Genomic DNA, 21,107 nt, shown 5'->3' on the forward strand with positions numbered 1-21,107 from the left:
TCCACAGTCATATTGACCATGAACATAACCACTCACCAGCATGGCAGGACACTACACTACATTTTTTTTTACATGTCATCCATTCATACAGCTGGATATTTACTGAGTCATTTCTGGGTTAAATACCTTGCCTGTGGGTACAGCAGCAGTGCTGTGACGGGGAATCAAGCCGGCAACCTTTCGGTTACAAGCCCTGCTGCTTACCACTATGCTACACTGCTGTGGCACTGTTCTGTGGGACAGCAGAAAGGGTAAATATGAGTACTACTTTTAAGGCTTTTCATTTTTTTCCTTCCACTTTATGTCAATTACTAGACAACGCAGCTTCCTAACTGTTCCTATTCCCGGCACCTGCTGAAAACGAGCAGGTGAAGCAAGCGGTCAGTGGGACTCAGAGAGGACACGCACAACATTAGCCATTCTGCCTTCTCAGTCTAAAAGCCCCGAAATGACCCTCAGCTCTGGGCTGCCCTGGCCATCCTCTGTGAGGTCAGCCCCACAATGGGCTTCAATCAGGCAGGTCGTCGGTCTCACGGGGACCTCTGGTTTCCAGGGTTACCGCTGGGCAGTGGGGGAGAATGTGGTAGCCCCCCCCCCCCCCCCCCCCACCCCTCCCTTGGGCATCAAAAGAAAGTGGCTCAGGATCCGTCTGGAGTAGGAGCCCCTCCCCCCGTTCCAGAAATCTATGACAAGCCGCATACATTTCAATGAGGAAGTGGACAGCACTTAACCCCCTAAGCCCTGGGGACCACCAGGAGTGGAGGAGGAGCTGGGGTGAGGTGGGGGTGGAGGCAGACAACATTAGATACACCCAAATGAAGACATGCCAGCTCTGCCAGCCTCACTTAAATGTCCACTGGGTGAACTAAAACACTACTGTCGAGGAGACGACACGACAAGGGCCTCACCTGAAGAATGCCAATTATCTCAATTCACTCCCAATTCACACTGCAATCTTCAGCTCTCCCAAACAGCACCGCCTGGGCCATAAACACATGTTGGAAGACACGACTGTAAATAAACAGTATCAGGAAGCACGGTTGAGGGGCTCTACGAGGCTGACTTCAGCATGTGTAATCTTCACTCACTCCACCTACACTACTGGGGAGTCACAAGCTTCACAACAGCACACCCCTCTTCCAAACATCCCCTCAAGGAGATTTCTATGGGGGGGAGGGATGTTGTTTCCACAGAGGGGACCCGTGGACATGCGAGTGGGTGAGAGAACTGAAGAGCGACCCGCATCCGTATGCAAACTCGGCCCTCCACAGGTGAAAAGGCAGCTCCTTACCGCCTATTTACACATTCCCGCCGTACAGGAAAGCGTTGCGCTCAGGAGAATTGTTAGAAGCTGTTGCGGATTGTGATGCGGTGCTTAAATGAATCACCGCAACTCTAAAAATGGATGCCCTGGGTCGCATCCACTGAGCGTGGTGGCCTGAATCAGCTGCAATAAACGCAGGTACAAACGCTCCCCTAGCCAGCTGCGAAGGCATCTGCGTCATGGCTACAGGACCAGACCAGACAGCTTTTCAGGCATCTTTTTTCCAAACACTCCCCCCCTTGTAGAATTACAAACCTCAATTCAAGCAGTCCCTCCCTCCTCCTCTCCAAGTTGTACACTACAGCAGATCTGCCAACGTCTTTCCTGGGCAAATGACTGCTCTGGCTTGCTCAGAGGAAAACGTGGACAGACTGTGATGTAACCGCAAACACCCTGAGCCCGAGACAGATTACCCAGGCTGAACCGTGAGGCATGAGCCCAACAAAGATTTAGAACTTTTGAGAAATGTTTAAACAATAGAGCTCCACCCCCCCCCAAACCCCCCACTTCTTCGTGCAGGGGGCCAAGAACATCTGAGAGCCAAACCCCCCCCCCCCATATAACTCACCCAATGTTTCGACCAGGAGCGTCAATCACGGGGGACTTCCCTAGACAGCCAAACAGCGCAGGCTGGAAGCTGACGATGTTCTGAGCTCAGCAAAGTGACGACGCAGCACTTTACGGGGCCCTGTTTAATCGACACTCCCCTCCCGCGTTACTCATCTTCCCGCTTTCCCCCCCTCGGGGGAAATTACAAACCCCGCCTGTCTGCGTGCGCTCATTTCCGCAGAGGACTCGGCCTCCAGGTGCGCCGGAGCACCGCTTCCTGTGGAGGCTGGAAGAGGACACCCGCTGCCCCACACACACAAACACACACACCAAACGCCAACAGGTACCGTACGTGACACAGAGAAACAGACACAGAAGTAGAGAAAGACTCAGACAAAGACAACAGTAGAAAGTTTTTGTTTAGAGTTCCGCTCACACTCGCTGATCTGGGAGTGTTGTTAGCTTGGTCTGACAGTGTTGCTCATTCAACTTGAATGGATAAACTTGTGTGCCATTGTGCTGGAAGTTGCTCTGGATAAGAATGTCTGCTAAATTAATGTAATGTAATGTAGAGAGAGAGAGGAAGAGAGAGAATTAGAAAGAGCTAAGAGACTGAACAGAAATACAAGGACAGAAAGAGAGAGTGAGATAATTGCAAAGAGAAAAAAAAACACAGGAGGAAAGACAGGGTGAGGAGCCGGGGGGTGTATTTTGAGAGCCACTGGTTGGTCATATACACTGCCTTCCTGTGACGGGCGGGGAGGAGAATCGATCCCGCGTCCTTCCTGACAGACCCCCAGGGGGACGGGGCCCAGCTGCACAACACTAAGAGGCAGGGTGAACTCTGTCAGCCGAAATGCTTTCCCCACCATTACCGGAGCCCCTCCCCCACCCCAGGGTCACTCCACCAGCTTGACTTCAGGGTGGGCCCACCAAGGACGTGTCAGAGAAAGAAGCGGTGGTACTACAGTCATGTGCCACTTAAAGTCCATTCAGACAACGTCCATTCGCATATACGTCCGCAGTCCCATAAGGTTATAATAAATAATAAATAATATATAAAATCCCAATCACAGAACGTGACATAGCGGATGTAACCAGACGTAGCGAAGGCAACGCTTCCCACACACAACACATGTATCTCATGTCTCATGGAAATAAAGTGATTGTGCTGCCAGACTTACAATGGTACAGTACATAGTATACCATATACTGTACATAATATGTTGTTCACACAACATCCAAATCACATAACGTCCTATTTCACAGACCGTATCGTGGACGTTAAGCGACACATAGCTGTAAGTGGGACTCCACTGACTGAATTCCCATGCTACGGGAACATCAGCAATGCGTCAGGAAATTACGTCTCCAAGGCGCTGACCTCTGTTGCAGCATTACTGTTAATGACAGTACTGGCAAACAGCAGTATATGCATCAGACTTCAAAGCTTCTCACCTCAGTTGCATCTCCTCACCTGCATTCAAACCCACCACTAACACTTACCATGTCACAACTCTCAGCACATTTTCATGAAGACACAGTTGTTAGGGGACAATAATGATCCTAAGTATCTTCAAATGTTCTTCTGAATGTTTCAGTCCTGCCACAAATGGTAACACACTGCCCAGCGGGAATCATGTATATGACTCCAGTGGAATGTCAACGGCATATTTTGTTAGCAACTAAGCGTGCAAAAGTCAAGCGAAAAGGCACAAGAGCCCCTGCAGGTCTTGTGATCCAGAATCCAATGCTTGACATGGTTTCACACTTGCATCTAGAATACACTGAAGTACAATGTTTACCACAAACACTCAAACTTTCTAGGTATGAATCTCACTCATCCAGCCAGAACAACCCTGGTGGTTCTCCAACATTCGCTTAAAAAAAAAAGTTAACCCACAAAGATAATTAGACTAACAGGAAACACGCATTTACACACTTTTCCTCACTGTCTGTGTATGCCAGCTAACATCAATTACCTTGAAACAAGAGGTTCTCTTCAGTAAATTGCAAACTGGAAGGCACATGGCTAAGTCCATTTCATTACAACTGGTAACCACTATTCTAACTCTGAGCAGTTCTTTTAAAATAATTTTAGTTTTTTATAAAACTGCATTGGGTTCATATATTTCCACATGCTCACGGCCGGACATAAATGGGTTTTACTCAACATCCCCTTACATGTTACAACAGAAAAACAATCCGGTTCTTCTAAAATCGTCGGGAGGAAGGTAGGGGGGAGTCAGGTGGGGGGTCTTTGCTTCCCAAAGCCCATGGGGAGTTGCAAACGCAATTTAAACAAAGGACGAAAACAATACAGAACCTCGGTCCCGATATAGTATCAACAAAACAATACAACCGCATTTGCATAATTGCTTCCTTATCTTATACGTGTTTTTCCTTTGCGTTAGCTAAGACATATTGTGCCGTGGCTAAGGTGCACTGATGTTATATGTGCAACAGGACAGGTAACTGTGGCTCTCGGTGAAAAATGACATCGCATAAACACTTCCTTGGTGGTAGATGTGTTTTCAGGAATAACCCCCAAGATTTCCGATGATCCGACTGAACAGAGTGGTACAACTCACTCTCTCTCTCTCTCTCTCTCACACACACGCACACACAGAGAGAGAGATGCGTATTTTACAAAAGGACTGGTGTTCAACGAGTGCAACCTGTTTACACAAGCAAGTAATGTAATAACAAATAACGTTTTTCGTCTATTTTCTATACAATCGTGTCCAGCTTGCAGAAAATGTCAACAAAAATAACGCATAGTCGCTTTCAAGTTCATTGTCGTGTCAGCTGGTGTCACTGCAACCACGAACATTAGCTGCCATACCAGGACGGCTAGAAACTGTGGTAACTTAGCTAGCTTAGCTGCCTTATTGAAAGCGACTAACCACAGTCACAGTAATGTGCTCTATCGCCGCCTCTGCAACTTTCATGCAGATACAGCCACGCATGTGTAATTACATCACTAACAACTTACTAGATAGCGTTATGTGAATTGCAGAACTGTGCAATGATAACACACGCATTACTGGTAGCAAGATATCAGATTCCAACATCTTAGCTGGCTGGCTCACTATAGCCACCCGCCATACATTCAGTTCGCCAGTTAATGAGAGCAACTCGTACAGTTAGCTAGTTAGCTATCAGTAATTGCACCACACCACCTAACACCACCTGTACAGATTTGGTTCGATTCCCAAAAGCAACTGTCTCGAGTTCACCACTTTTCACTGATAAAATATAAATATAAATATAAAAATACAAACGGGAATACAAAGAGAAATGTCACTCTTGATAGTGGAAACTTATCTAGCTAGTGAGGTACAACAAAATAGCACAATCAGCCTGCGAACCTAGTCCAGCATCTGCCGATTGCTGTATTTTAAACAGTTACCAGCTAATTGTAAACTCGGAAGGTAAATAATGCTTACCATCTCTCCAAAACGCAACGGTATCTTCGCACACAACAGAAAACGCAGTCCTTGGATTCAAGCAAACGTTGGCTACTTTGCAAGCAAAACACGTTATATGAGCTAATTTAAACTAGCTAATGTATTCCTAGCTCAAACCAGCAGGACTTCGCCGATGCTTCTTCCCCCAGCTCTCGCAGCACTGCACTGCTCCCACTGTCTCTCTTTTCCCTCTCTGTGATTTGAACTGCGCACAACACAATAGCGCAATTCCCGACCCAACCTTCCTTCCTTGCAACAGGAGTTGGAATCTTGATTGAAGCTCAATAGCGCCATCAAACGGAACAGCAACTGAATAAATACAAGCGAGTAATCGACCCCAGATTAGAAATGTATTATTAGTGTTGCTCAGTAAAATATATTGTTTGAATTACAAGGATTACACCAAACCGACCAAATGTCATAAGTTAATTCCCTTTTAATTCACAATGTGTGTAGCTTTCAACGAATGTTATCCTATTAAGGAATAAGACAACATTCCTCCCCGTGTTCTGTGTCAAATTTTTCATCTTTAACCTCTCAATATAAGGTGTCTCACTTTGGCAACACAGTTGACACAACTGTGCCATCCATTTCCCTCTGGGACGCCAGCATTAAATGCTTCTAATTTATCTCTGGAGCTATCTGCCTGTGCCTGTCTATGGTGGATCAGATTCAATCTTCCTGTCTTCCTCTCCTACCGTATCACCTTCTTCCCTCCACCCTTTCTCCTCTTCCCCCCCCCCCCCCCCCCATTTCCATTTCCTTACCCCCAACCCCCCTTTGCTGCTTTAATTCTAATCAGCCTAATTCCCTCTCTGAAGGATCTGATTCTCCTTCTCTGAATGCCCTCTAAAATGTGTCTTTTTGATCACATTACTGAGTGGGACAGCTGTGAGGGTGTGTAGTCACAGTACAGGTGAGGGTGGGAGGTTTAAAATTTTGACTCTGAGACGGTTGTTTGTGAACAGTCATGATCTGATTATTAAATTTAAGTTTGATTACTGGTTCCTACATACACTTTAAGAGGAAAAAAACATACTTATCAACAACTAGTGACAATCTTATTAGCACGCAAGAGATTTCCCAAACATATCTTAAATAACTCAGAATTACGACAAGTTATGTAGGTTAAACAAGCCCAACTCACATTGGCAGGCTAATCCTGTTTCACAACACCTAGGTAAGACTGATATGGTTACCTCAAGCTGGATGTATAACATTGAAAAGTGTGAAAATTTGCACTTCAAATCTATTATGAACTTACCTTCACTCAACTGCCCGTCCCTGAAGCTATGGGTAACAGCTATAGGTATGGGTATAAGCTATAAGTAACTGCCAGTTATTTACTAACCACGACAAGCGTGGGTTCTCACCTGTCTGAGTGTGAATGTAAATGTACTGAATGGATAAAGAAAACATGGCATTTTTGGAGGCAGATCCATTGCTGGACCCATAGGGAGCCAAAGGATTCAACCAGGGGAAGGAGTAACTTTGACTTCTGCTGAACAGGCCACATCTCTTTTACGTGTTGGAGGGCGCGTGGCACTCTTCAGGAGTAACTCTGGTGTTCCACGTGTAATTCAGTTTTTAATTGTATTTATACACTAATTTGTGAGCACTGGAAAAAACAATATAAAAAAGCATGATAAAAAATGGGGCCAGAAAACCCGCAAACGGTTGGCGTAACCAAACAGTTTGTGACACAGGAACAAGATTTTCACAATCGGCATCACAACCACTGTCATCCAGGAATACTGTCTGCTCAAAAGGCCCAGACAACTAAACTAAGCTTCAGCCGCTAGCTGCCACTGTTCACCAACCACATTTAAAATCTGACTGTCATTACAAGTTTCGTCACTACCTTTTTATTCCCACTGGAAGGACAACCTTTCCCTTCAACATACCCACATATCACAGAGAGCCAAAATAAAAGTACATGAATGATAAGCATGTATGTGGGGAAGGAGTCCTACACTGTAAGAGCACTCTAATCAGCAATGACATCAGATTGGACCATCATCTCATTTTCTCACTTTTGACTTCTTTACATTCATTTATCTAAAAGACAGAGCCACAGTCAGTAAAACATATTCATATTACAAAGACCAAGGTGTAGTTCATTAAAAAAAAAAACTAAAAAAAACGTAATATGAAACACTGTAAACGGGATATAAAATATCTATCTGAATTCCATTTGTAGTGGACATGACAGTAAATATTTAGCTTAAATAGATAAGTGAAAAGACAAACAAAAAGCATCATATAAAAACTAAAAATAGATTTACAAATGAAAATATAATAACGTATAAAGAACAGAATAACCAATAGAACAGAATAGCCCTCATACCCGTTCAGACTTCAATCATTTCATACAAGAAAATTCACACTGTATTCACCAGTATTTCCCTGTGCCTTTTCTCTGTATCATTGCTGAACTATGCCTACATCACATTGCTGTCTGTGATATTGCTGCAGGGTCTTCATCAATACTGTGTACTGTGTATGAGTCCTGGGGCGCTCATCTCTGGCTTAGTTGAAGGTGGATCGAACTGGAGTGTCTACCCTTTTTCGGGTCAGGTACACCTCAGGGTTTCCGGGGTCGGGGGGTGGTGTGGGCTGGCAGCACCTTGACGGTGGTGGACACGGAGCGGGCACCCTCCAGGTTGTGTGCGGTGCAGGTGTAGGTACCCTCATCCACATCCCTCACCCCGTCCACCAGCAGAACTGTTTCGGACTGCTGGCGGGCCTGGCCACCGACCCTCACAGGACGCACGCTGTCCTGGGTGTAGAGAGGCCTGCCGATCTGGAATAGATCAGTGCAAAGAGTTATAGGGACTTGTTAGGCTTGTAACCAGAATGTTGCAAGTTGAGTTGAGTTCAGAAAGTGCAGCACTTTCATTGTATGCTTTCTGAAGTGCTTACACTATATAGCTTCCACAAAATTTCCACATATCTAAATTGATTATAATGTTAAATACATAAATACTATGCAGGATACCCTGGTTAATTACATCTGCAAGGCAATAAATCATATAATATCATAAACATTATATTTAACAGACATGACAAACTGGTTCACTGCTAATTAAATAAACCCACAGCGTGGTTAATAGAATAATTAGATTGCAATGAAGCGATGATCATTGTCCATTACACCACATCCTCGGGAAATGTACGCCCTGTAAGCTGTCTTTCCTTCCTGCGTATCACTGTAATGACATCATTGTGTTTACATGGTTTACCTTTTGTCCAGGGTATTCCCAGGTGAAATCGATGACAACATCAGCCTCTCCTAACACAGAGCAGGTGACCTGCAGATTCTCACCAAGGCGAACCGAACTGGCTGAAGCTTGAATCACAGGAGATGGGGGGGCGATGGGGTCTAACATAGAAAAAAGCATTTAGTACTTATTAACATCGACACAGTGACTGCCAAGAACTTGTAAGAAGGCAGCTGCTTGTGTAATTTACAGTAGGAGGAGGATGGTTGTGCCGTAGTAGTCTCTCCTTTTCTGTAGTATTTTAATAGTTTGGCTGAAATATAACCATTATCCAACTAAACAGACTAAATTGCACTAGCTCAAAACAGCCTACAATGGAAATATTATTCTTTCACACAGGTTTTTTTTCTGTTTATTTTCACTGCCATCGGGCATTCCTGGTCCTTGAGACCCAATAATCGTGCAGGTTGTAGACTCTAAATCAGCAAATCAGATTGAACCACTTTTTATTCAGTGTGCTGGGCTTCCCCAACCAATCCGAGGCTCTGGTTTTGAGTGGCTGGGACCCCAGGTGCAAAGACACCTAGCCCCCTCTGCAGCCTCAAGAGGCCCAAGGGCGGCGGGTTGGGAGGCGCTTTGGCAGGGTGCTCACAGTTCACGTAGATGAGGATGTACTTGGTGGAGCTCTGCCTCAGGCCCCCGTGACTGGCCATGCAGTAGAAGGTGCCGGCATGGTGGGGACGGGGCCGGTGGATGGTGAAGCCCCGCTTCATGTCGAAGGAGATCTCCGTTCCGTCCACCCTCATGTCCTCCGGGGGGAACTCCCTGTGCAGGGTCACCGTGGCCAGCGGGGAGGTCACCTGGCAGGGCAGGGTGGTTGGCCTGTTGGTACGTAGCTGTACGACCTCATAGTAGTCATCCGAAGGTACGAACAGCTCCTGGGGGTCTGGGAAGTGGAGAAGACAGCACAGAAGGTCCTCTCAGGATTGCTGTCTTCACACATCTTCACATTTATCCCTCAGCTCATTAAAGATTCCCGCATATACATACATAGACAGAAATGCCTTAAGTTCAATGTCAAGCACTAATCCTAGTCTATATGGATTCTATTCAAAATAAACACAATATGCTTATTCTTAACTTGCCACAATTTTCTGTTATGGGCATATAAATGTAACACTCAGAATTTTCCATTTAAGAAGTGCATTGTGATTACATTGAACAGAGCACATAGTCACACAGATCAATCGAGTTAGAGTGTTCTTAAATTGAGCTGAAGCCAGGTTTGGAGGAGTATATTATCACTAATACAACTGTCCACTAGATGTCAGAATAGGAAAACCAGAGGAAAGCTGACGTTTGGTTGAATTTTTTTACTGGGAGGAACATGGTTATGACACTCAAAACACTAGTTTTCTAACTAACTTCCCACTTTCTACTTTTTTCAGAAAGAAAAGCAAAATCTGTTCTTATTTTAAATCTAGTTCTGCAACAGAAATGTCCACAGGGAGGACTGTAAGGCATTCAGCACTTCCACTTTCACGTGTTTTTCTTTACAAAAGAGAGAGAGAAAGAGAGAGAGAGCTTTACCAGGAAAGAAAACGAACACCTTGATCGCACGGTCATACTCCTTGCGGCAGTCCTTGTCCTCGCAGTACATCGGGTAGCAGGTGTACTCCCCTGTGTCAGCCCCTGTGGAGTTGGCCAGGATCAGAGAGCCATACCGGTCATGCTGGACCATCCTGCAATGGGGAACGGGAAGGATGGCGTGACCGTGGCAACGCCGAACAAACACTTCACTGCCCATTACAGGAGCTGTGCTACTTCAAAATCTCAGTCAATGCTAATCACTGCATTAAATTTGTGTGCTGTCAAAAAGTACTTCAGCACACTTCTGGCATCTTGCTTGTTTGTACAAGTGGACATTTACTCAAAGCTACAGCAGCCAGGCCAAATTCAATCTGAAATCTCTTGGTTACACATCCAGTTACCTACACTCTACAGCCAAAGTGAAATATGAATTGCATTAATTGACATTAAATTACAATACATTCATTTAGCAGATGCTCTTAGCCAGAGAGACTTCCAGCACAATAGAACATAAGTGTATCAATTCAAATTGAATGAGCCATAGTGTCAGACCAGGTTAAACAACACTCCCAGACCAGTGAGTGTGAGCATAACACTATTCAAGCCCTACCACAAATTAACTTGTGCAACCTGACTAGGCAAAAGAAGCTAAGTATACTTCCATCCATCAGAGACTAAAACACGGAGTTCAAAACACATTGCATTCCCCACTTGTTGTTGGGGGTTACCTAAGCCGGCCCTCATCCTCCTCCTCCAGGTAGTACGGGACGGCCCACTGCACGGGCTTGCCCTTACACCTCAGCTCCAGGGTGTTTCCCGCTGGGACGCTCAGGGTGTCCCCCACCTTGTGGAACTTGCCCTTGTCCAGCACCTGCGTGAGGGAGGCCTGAGCAGCAGGGGGAGGGGGCTCCGGGGAGGCTCTGACTTTCGGTTTAGGAGGTGAGGTTTTGATCTTCTTCGCCATGCTCTTCTCCGCCTTAGGCTTTGCTTTGGTGTTCTTCTCTGTCACCTCCCCGGTGTCTCTGTCCTTCTTCTGACAGAGTCCTGTACAGATGCATAAAGAAGCTCAAGCACATACCCACAGCGCTCAGAAATCCACTCCTCTCACTAGCACTGATCTCAGTACAGCTGCAGACACTGCAGTCTGCTTAGATATCAGTCTGCTAAGAGTCTCCAACAGCCTGTACACTTTAGTTTTGCATAATATGATAACAGTTTAACAACAGAAAATAAATACTTTATACAAGGCACACAGAGACATAAAGTTATCTGAATTATTTCAGTATAATAAACTCAAAATGAATATCTAAAACTATGGGCCTGCAGTACTAAATACACAGTGAAAGTAGCAGGAGTAGCTAAGTCCATAGCAGTGGTAGCTCAACAAAAAGTTAATGGTATTTGAGGTGTGATTAAATCTGCACATGATCAAAGTTATGTTCTAATACAGTTACTGTAAGTTGTTCACCTCTTACAATGTGCCTCTGGAAAGTGTCAGCCTAGCCTTATTACTGTCCAGTCAGGAAAAGTTATTCTAACACTGAACATAGAAGTAAAGTGAACTCACCAAACTCCAAGAGAAAACCAGTGACGATAACTGCACTGAGCACCAGCCCCCACTTCATTGCTGAAAAGTTAACACCACACTTTATATGAAGGGTCTGTTTGCCTACGAAATATGGGTCTCAGTGGCTGGTGCTTGGACCAGTTCTTCAGTGAAAGATCACAGAGCTGCTCAAGGTTCAGCAGGGGACCCAACTGCAACTGTGGGGGGAAAAGGTGGATGGAGGTGGGTCGGCGGCGGATGGGTGGGGGGAGGTGCATGCAGATCAAGTGGTCAGCTGTTACCCAGTCTCATGCGAATTCCTTCACGTGGGACAGCGGCGGCGACACCCCAAATTCCTCTCGCCCAACCTCAAAGGGCCCATTCAGTGGTCGGCCTGCCAATCACGGGCCAAGGCGACCAGCCCCGCCCTCTGAAACAGCACGGAGTGTTTATCTAGCTGGAGGGGTCCGTCTGCTGTGTGACGGAGCCCAGAGCTCGGCCTGCTCAGGCAGCACATTTCTCTCCTCATGGCGGGTAGAGATTCAGACCCTAGTCTTGAAAACATCGCCAGTAATTATGCATGCTCTCCTTCCTCTCCTATTGTAGTTGCTCCAGGAACAAGATATAAAGTCTTGCATTACAAAGCAGAATCCATCAAGAATGTATTGTTAGAATATTGTTTCTTTATTAGAAGTGTTACCATAGCTTTGCTTGGCTGCCTTTTGCACAAACAACGGAAAATTACAGACATTTTTGAACTGTGTGGACTTGATATCAGATCCTTCTCATTTTAAAGACGTAGCATTTCTGTGTAGAGAGATAGCTTCAATTAAGAATAACATGAAAATTGCAATGCAATTTCTATGCTTTAAGACTTTGCAACATTCTGTATTGATGTGCTGTGTACCTTCTCAAACTTAGGTTAGATACTACTGGACATACTGTTGTGTGCCAAAATTCCAAGAGATAAACTGGCTAAGCTCTGATTGATGTGACAGAGGTAACTATCTGTGAACAGACCCATTGTTCTTTGTGTCTCCAGCATTCTGGTATTAGTCCTGTACCAGTCCCAGTTCTGTCTGGTCCTGTCATGTCTGGGTTTTGTTGATCCACGCACAGAAATAATCACACCGTGTCAACAACTTCAGCAATTTCTTAATTCAGATCTGTGTGCACATTGCTTCACCTGTTAAGAAATACACTTGTAATTTAAGAGTTCATTTCTGAATTTTATTCAGGCATGAGTTTGTGTTATAAAAGATATGCCAACTTATCCTGGCGAAAAGTAAGAAATTGGTTGATACAGCTGGTTCACTGTACAAGTAATGTTACTTAATTTTTTCTCATTTTTATGTTTAAATAATACAAAAAGAAAAATTCATAGTTGGCTGACACAACTGAAGAAAATAGTGGAATATTAGTATATAGGTTGCTGGTGGCAAATGTGATCCAAGAGAAATTCTCCCATTGAGACTATAACCACAAGCTCATGGAAGCCCATTTTTGATAACTGATATCACAAAGGTATCCTTTTTGTGACAGTAATAGTAACGTTCTTTATGAACTATTCCCTTTTTTAAAATATTTTGTTCAATCACCAGTTCTACAGTAACATCACCCCATATTTTATTGCATACCAATTTCATATAATTTCTATATAAATGCATGAAGAATACATAAAAGAGTGCAGTTTTAAGTCATTTTAAAGTAGTTTGACAGCAGAGAAGAATGTAATATTAAAACACTTTGAAATCCATTAAACAGCAAGAATCAGACACCTTGATAAAAGACATGCTCATTTCTTTCTCTGTACAATGATGTCTGGTATATTGCATACCTAGAACCAAGTGCTGTTCTAATGCTGTTTATTATCTTGGTAATTTTACTAATTTTAGATCCTATGAAACAGAAAACATTATATTATAATACTGTATTGAATACAATACAATAACATACTTTCTGTTTTACTGTACCCGTTTAAAAAACTTGCCAGAAAAGGCTGTAAATTTATTTTTCTGAATCTATGAATGTAAAATCTGGACTTCCTTTGATTCCTTTGTCTCAAGAACTTTCTCCTTTGGATCTACCCCTTCAGCTTTGGCTCCGCCCTCCTCAGTGCTGACCCCGCCCCCCTCTGGGGCGGTCTTGACGGTCTGAATGTCGAATGGGTTCTGCGCGCAGAGCAGACGCTGTTTCTGCACGCTGTGCCGGACCCCGTAACCGAAGTATATGAGGAGTCCTGCGGGAAGGGAGAACAGCAAGTGTTTACAGAATCCCGAAATCAGCAGCCCCCGATATGAGCAGAATTCTTTCAGCCTCCGCCTCTTACCCACTGCCATCCAAACGGCGTAGCGGATCCAGGTGTCCGGTCCCAGCTGGACCATCAGGTAAATGTTTACAAAGACGCTGACAATAGGCAGTGCTGGCAGAAAGGGTACCTGTGGGCATGGGAGGCTGGCTCAGTGTATGCACCTTATAGCATCAGGTATGACAGTAACAAGGCCCTGGGGACACGACCCAGACTGCGTTCTTGTCTCATTAATACATTTAGTTGACGTCATCATCTGAAGCACGCTTGACTGCTGCTTTGAAGTACTGATGTCCAAAAACATTACGAATACAAAAAACGATTCACATTGGTGAGGTTCGCATGCAATTTGTCAGGAGGACAAACACTGAAGGTGCAAGGTACTCTGTTGTTATTGTTAAGATTAGGGTTATGATTAGGCAGTCAAGCAGCAAAGTGGAATTTCATTGTAATTGTTCAGAATGTTTTGGTCTCTGCCACCCGACCCATATGGTGCTGATGAACCACTTGCTGGCACTATAACATTGAAGCCATTGCTGCGTAGAACTGGGTTAGTGAATTTCTGTTTTAATGGGATAACAGAGCTCAATGCTTCATTCTAGGCTGTTGGAAGCTGTGGGTTGCATTATGATATGTGATATGATATGATATAATATGACATGACAATGCTTTACTTTTATTTCTCTGAAATCTGTTGCTGTTAAACATCACATGGTTACAATATAGAATCAGCATTGGTAGACAGAAATTTACACACACATTTTCAATGCATGCATGTAATGCACTTACTTATTTGGTATTTATGTTGTGCAGTGCATGCTGAAATGCTCTGCAGGTCCCTCTTGATAAGGATGTCTGCCAATTATATGTACCAAATATTCCTAATTACATGATTCATATCTGGAGGAGTGACGGTGAGTGAAGGGGGTGAGGGGTTGGCAGGGGCCGGTCTCACCATGAAAGCAGCCCTGGTGGGACTCTGAGGCAGCCTCCAGATGAGCAGGGTAAGGAGCGCCACCCCCAGGAGGATCAGAGCAACGCACAGCAGACTCCACACCTCTTTGCGCAGCAACGATCCCATGCCCTTCGTCGTGATGACGGTCAGAGCGATCACCAGGACGACTGCAAAACAGGGGCAAACACGACACGTTCTCAAACGAGGTCCTGCTGTTCTGAGACCTGTGATACGTGACTAACGTCACTCAGATCAGGAGCCACAGAAGGAGGCAGTGTTAATGGAACTCGTTCACTTACTGATTATCATTGTAAATGTTGAGACAGTTTTAGAGGTTTCTGCAGTTGGGTATGAGGGAGGTTTTAAAAAGCTCATTTTGGGGACTGTTTCAGGTTTGCAGTCTTCAGAGGGTTCTGCTTGGTACCTGTAAGAGTGGAGAAAATTACTGTGAAAACATTGTGACACATGAAATACCTGCTCAGGAACCAATTCATGAACCCATATGCAATCTCTGTTTGTCATATTTGTGAATAAGAAAGCACTTGTTTTGACTCTGAATTCAGCAGCATGCATGTGCAATGCTCACCTAAGAATGAGAATGCAAATAGCCACTAGCGTGTAGGCAAATAGAGTCCCGATGGACATCATGTTGACCAAAGCCTTCAAGTCAAACAAGAGGGCCATGATCGCTGAAAAATAAATTAGGTTTTATGTGTTCAGAATCGTTGAGGTTTCAGCTATGAAAATACAACAATGAAGGCCAATTAAGATCTAATTTCACATATAAAGTGATAGACCTAGGTAACTAGTTGGGGGGGGGGGGGGGGTTGTATATCCATTTTACAAAAGATGATTCAGATATTAGAGTACACATAAAACCTGTGGCTAAAATCCAGCTAGGACCCTACTGGTTATGGGCTCATTGGAGATCACATCTGGGACCCGATTTTAACATTTTAAATAACTGAAGGAAGGCAACGCCAACTGCACAGTATCCCCATTATCACAGCAGAGCACTGGTCTTTGATTAATCAGTGCACATAAACATACTGTTGACAGGTCAGCAGCAAGCAGGTTTTCCCGGGCAATCTTCCTCTATCCCTTCTGACTGCAGATGGAACCCTGCTCTATAATTTAGGGTCATGCCAGGAGAAAGCCCTGTCTCCTACTGCTGAGAAACAATAGGTAGCTGTGCATACAGATGGGCTCCTCTCTCCACATCTGAGGGGTGATTACATGTGAGGTACACGGCCGATGTACCTTACCTGCCACAGTGCCAGAGGACAGTGTGGCCACTGCAGGACTCTGCCGAGAGTTGACAGTCTTAAGGGACTTGAAGAGCAGTCCATCCCTGGCCATGGCAAATATGACTCGTGGCATTGGGAACATGGAACCAAGTAGACTGTAGAGCCATAAGAGGGAGATTAACTGTAGTCATACATTCTATATCCATACAAAAAACTCATCATTAGAGAATACATTTTTCAGCAAGATCTTCTACTTCTAGAAGTATACTGATAATGTAAAATGCAATATATTTCTGCTTTGCGTTAATATATTTTAAATGTATTTGCAGTATATTCTTGGACTGAACAACATATTTCTGAATATATTAGAATATATTTGATTTCCATATGGCTAATTGTGCTGTTACCTTTAATCTCATGCACATTTATATTTTTAAAAAGAATCACACAATATACACATACTGTATCTTGTAACCTTCACCACACATTACTTTTATCTCATTACCCTTTATCACACCCTATGCATTTATTTCAGTACACCAAATTACTCTCTTTATGTTTATCCAGCCACCTCTAATAACACACCACACATTTAGCCCATTACCCGTACTCCCACACCACACATTTAGCCCATTACCAGTACTCATACACCACACATTTAGCCCATTACCTATACTCACACACCACACATTTATCTTCTTACCTATAAGTACACACTATACGTTTGCTCATTATCCCTAACTACACATGTATCTCACTATCTGTAATTACACTCAAGACATACATTTTAGTATAACTAATGATTCACTTCACATTTACCTAATTACCTCTAATCACACACTAGCCATTTGTCCTTCTACCTCTAACCACACGCGCTGCATTACTTTTATTTTATTGCATTGTGTTTTTTCTCTTGTTTCCAGCCATCCTCAGTTCACCTGGTGGAGAGGGCGCAGAGGGACCCTACGGCAACCGCGTATTTGGCGGCACCCCAGCCAATGTAGGTGAAGGCCATGGGCAGGGGGCTGTGGATGTCCAGCAGGTAGTAGGGCATCATAAGGGTGAGGGCCGCTGACACGCCAAAGTATGCCAGGAAGCAGATGAGCAGAGAGGACACGATGGCCAGGGGGATGGACCTCTGGGGGTTCTTCACCTCCTCACCTGGAGGGGGCGATGTTGAGACGGCTTACGCGTAGGAATGCACATGCTCCAATGTTTCAGCCATGACAGATGACTGTAGCCATTTAGATGGAAAACTTGAATCACCATTTTGTGTGTCATTCAGCTGCAGGTTGAGAGGCATCTCTTAAGCCCTACGGACTGTGCATCTTAAGAGATGGGCACATCCATTGCTTTTAATCTACTCATAAATGTTCAAAGAACCCTATTCACTCATCTACTCGCAAGTCTAAAATAGGTTAGGCACAAAACAAAAGAATGTCTGTTGTCGTAGCAATATTTTTTTAGAATCTCTCTGTATAGGATATGGCAGGATTGTGTGTGTGCAAACACATTCCCTCTGACTGTGCACTCAACTTTACAGAACAGTGAGTCACCTGTAGTGGCAATGCAGTCAAACCCAACAAAGGCATAGAAACAGGTTGCCGCTCCAGCTAAAGTTCCTTCAAATCCGTAAGGGAAGAATCCGCCAGTCCCATACTCACTCGTCAGATTCATGGTTGAGGAAATGTTTCTGAATGGAATTGAGACAAGCATGGTTACAAAAGTACTGATAACTAACACTGCCGAGCTTAGCAGAACATTGCAGTGCAATCCCCCCTCCCCCCAACAGATTTTCAACTATTCGGTCTGTAGCACATACTCGGTATGTGCTGTGGCATTCAGGATGGTGGCCTCACTGATGTGCCAGTTGTCAAGGTTGCCTTTGATGCACCCAGAGATGATGACAAACAGCAGCACCAAGATGTTGATGCTGGTGAAGATCTTATTAACAGTTGTGGACTCCTTCACTCCAAACGCCAGCAGACCTTCAGAGGTGGGAAATCACTGGGGATGAGTGAATGGGGACCAGTGAATGGTACAACCCTAATAAAGGGGGGACACGAAAACTACTTGCCTGCTAAGAGCATGATGAGGGCAGCTGCAAAGACGTCTGGGTAAGCGGCCAGCCCCGGCAAACCCATAGCCGCATGTTTGCTGAAGTAGTTTGCAATAACATTTCCTATTAGATTGTCAAACGTGCCACTCCAGGCCCGCGCCACACTTGATGCACCTAAATAGAGAGGACACATTGAAATCCATCAAATTTTTTGATTAATTCAATGACAAATAGTTATTTACATTACGTTATTGGCATTTAGCAGATGCTCTTTTCCAGAGTGACTTACATAGATTACAATTTCGTTTATTTTTTTTATGTTACCCATTTACACAGCTGGATTTTATTGAGGCAATTCAGGGTTAAGTACCTTGCCCAAGGGTACAACAGCAGTGTCCCAGTGGTGAATTGACCTGTCACCTTTGTAGCCTTACCAGCTACTTGCTCCTTGCCTTACCAGCTCCTTGCTAATGCTTTGTAGTGTATCTCAGTTTCTTCTGTAGAAGGCTAAACTTTCACCTTTCAGTACAAAATGGCTTTGATGTGATATAGAGATCCATGGTTCACTTTGTGAGAGATATCCCTCCCAGTATGAGGCTGCGTGGTCTTTACTCCATGCTTACCAATGACGTAGGACAGGAGTAAGTTCCATCCTGTGATGAACGCCCACACCTCCCCTACAGTCACGTAGCTGTAGAGGTAGGCGGAGCCTGTCTTGGGAACCCGGGAGCCGAACTCCGAGTAGCACAGCCCGGCGAAAATGGAGGCCATTGCGGCGATGAAGAAGGAGATGATGATGCTGGGGCCGGATATGTCCCTGGCCACCTCCCCCGACAGCACATACACCCCCGCCCCCAGGGTACTGCCCACCCCCAGGGCCACCAGGTCCACAGTGGCCAGGCAGCGGCGGAAGCTGGACACCTCCCCCTCTGGCTCCAGGGGCTTCCTGCGGGTCAGCCCCCGGAAAAAGGATAGCACAGTGGAGCCCAACATTCTACGAAGCACACAGTGTCAATGAGCCAATCACATAACATAAACATGCTTCACACGATCATATAGCATCAATAAACCAGCTATGTCACAGCTCCAGAGGAACATATGGGAACACAGAGCCAATCACATCAGAGCTCCAGAGGAACACACAGAGTCAATGGATCGACCATGTCAGAGCTCCAGAGAAAGGCAGTGTGTCAAATAAACTTATGTCTTATTTTCTCCCCAGAGAAAAACACAGCATCAATAAACAGATTACAGCTGCAAAGAAAACACAGTGTGACAGTTTTTGTTAGCCAGGGAGTCCTCGCTACCACCCCAGTAATGGGGCCGAGGTGAGGAGGTTTAGGTAAACCGTATGACTCCATTAGCATGTACGTGGGCATTAAAACAATAAAAGAAACGACGAGACCTCCGTGGAGTTGTGGTGCACCTCAGTGTTTAATAAAAAATGCTAGAAATACAATAACAGCCCACTTGTTGGTTTCTGTCACGATTCTTGTTATACTTGCAGGGACAAAAGAGAAGTAACACCCCAACACCCCCCCCCCCCAAAAAAAAAAAAAAAAAAAAAAAGTGGTAGAAGTACAACTTTCAAACTTTCCGCGCAGTTCTAAACTTTTAACAAACTCTTCAAGACACAGGACAAATAAAAGGCCAACCGTTACAACAGCATCAATGAACCAGTCATCTGTCAATCAGATATAACTTCTTACAAAACTGTGTCAATGAATTTCACTTGTCTCACACAAAATAAAGAAGCATTATTAAACATTTTTTAGAACAGGAGAGATATGACATCTGCTAGAGAAGATAATTTGGGTGTCTTGGAGATCAATTTATCTTTCATTAATGTTCCTTTTAAACCATATTACATTTCATGTGGCATGTTTCCTTATCTAGAGTGACACACAAATCAAAAGTGTATAAGCACTTACAACAAGCCCACGTGAACAACAGCACATACATAAAAAGTCAGACTAGATTTCGATAAAAGTGTCAATATGTCCCACAGTGCTACACTAATTAGTACCATACTGACAATACAGAGTGGCAATATATAATCAAATTGTCAGTAATGTAAGTAACGTCAATGTATAATATGCAGTGCTGTAATGCAGACTTCGGGTTAAAAAGTAAGGTAAGGTTAGATTTTCAGTCTGCACACTCTGTGACAGAAGCTAAGTCCACCACATGGTGGGCAGAACAGACAGGGTACATGACAGGGACATGCAACCCTGCAAAAGAGGGATAGCCCAGCGCGATCAACAGTGATCATGCTCTTCTTCACACTAGTGTTGTAACATGCACTCTTACTTCACCTGTCTGGTGTGCTGTGACTCTTCAGCTGAGAAAACTGGAATATTGGAGAAAATTCACATGGTCCCGCACGTACCTTTGCTGAAGTACACTACACGTCTGTGTTGGTCCAGAGGAAAAGAATTTTGATCGCATGAGTTCCACCTTAAATTACATTTCTCATTTAATCCCCCCACGATGAAGCAAACAGTTTTATCAACTCTCTGATATAGTAATGCTGATGGTTTCGTCTGTGCCTGCACGCACTTGCACCAAAGACTCTCTCCATATGAAGAGACTTCATACGAGTACTTTCGAGTACTGTCAGAAGAATTCCCTGCACAATATATGTCTCACACAATACATTCAAATCAAAATCTAAGCCCAGATCTTGACTCATATAGTGACTGCAACATAATATGGGTGTTGTGGGTTAGGAAGAATACATGTGCAATTTAGTCTTGACGTTCTTATATTGATATTGTTATTCCTCTATTACAATGAGCTAGCCTTTATAATGCTGTCCTATAGAACAAGCCAATTTGC

General features: G+C 44.3%; 3 protein-coding genes across 3 annotated transcripts in view; all 3 read right to left on the bottom strand.

The window, feature by feature from the left end:
- The window catches only part of n4bp3 (NEDD4 binding protein 3), a 41,460-nt gene extending 35,987 nt beyond the window's left edge, over positions 1-5,473 (bottom strand). Inside the window, exon 1 of the mRNA XM_036547857.1 lies at positions 5,323-5,473. The gene's annotated coding sequence lies outside the window, so the exon portion shown is untranslated. The remainder of the gene's footprint in view (positions 1-5,322) is intronic.
- Positions 5,474-7,927: 2,454 nt separating this feature from the next.
- On the bottom strand, positions 7,928-11,779 carry LOC118791210 (platelet-derived growth factor receptor-like protein). Its single transcript, XM_036548506.1, has 6 exons — positions 11,722-11,779; positions 10,883-11,198; positions 10,155-10,306; positions 9,217-9,510; positions 8,586-8,725; positions 7,928-8,146 (listed from the first exon to the last, which is right to left on the bottom strand). The coding sequence occupies exons 1-6, from the start codon at positions 11,777-11,779 to the stop codon at positions 7,928-7,930; spliced, it is 1,179 nt and encodes a 392-aa protein (XP_036404399.1).
- Positions 11,780-12,082: 303 nt separating this feature from the next.
- On the bottom strand, positions 12,083-19,262 carry LOC118791211 (cationic amino acid transporter 2-like). The gene is made up of 12 exons (XM_036548507.1): positions 18,893-19,262; positions 18,288-18,443; positions 18,033-18,198; positions 17,767-17,903; positions 17,149-17,371; positions 16,229-16,365; positions 15,550-15,652; positions 15,263-15,387; positions 14,964-15,130; positions 14,030-14,138; positions 13,788-13,939; positions 12,083-12,130 (listed from the first exon to the last, which is right to left on the bottom strand). Exons 1-12 carry the CDS (start codon positions 19,260-19,262, stop codon positions 12,083-12,085), a joined length of 1,893 nt encoding a protein of 630 aa, XP_036404400.1.
- Positions 19,263-21,107: the final 1,845 nt, after the last annotated feature.

This window comes from Megalops cyprinoides, chromosome 16 (assembly GCF_013368585.1).
Source record: "Megalops cyprinoides isolate fMegCyp1 chromosome 16, fMegCyp1.pri, whole genome shotgun sequence".
NCBI classification, from domain to species: domain Eukaryota; kingdom Metazoa; phylum Chordata; class Actinopteri; order Elopiformes; family Megalopidae; genus Megalops; species Megalops cyprinoides.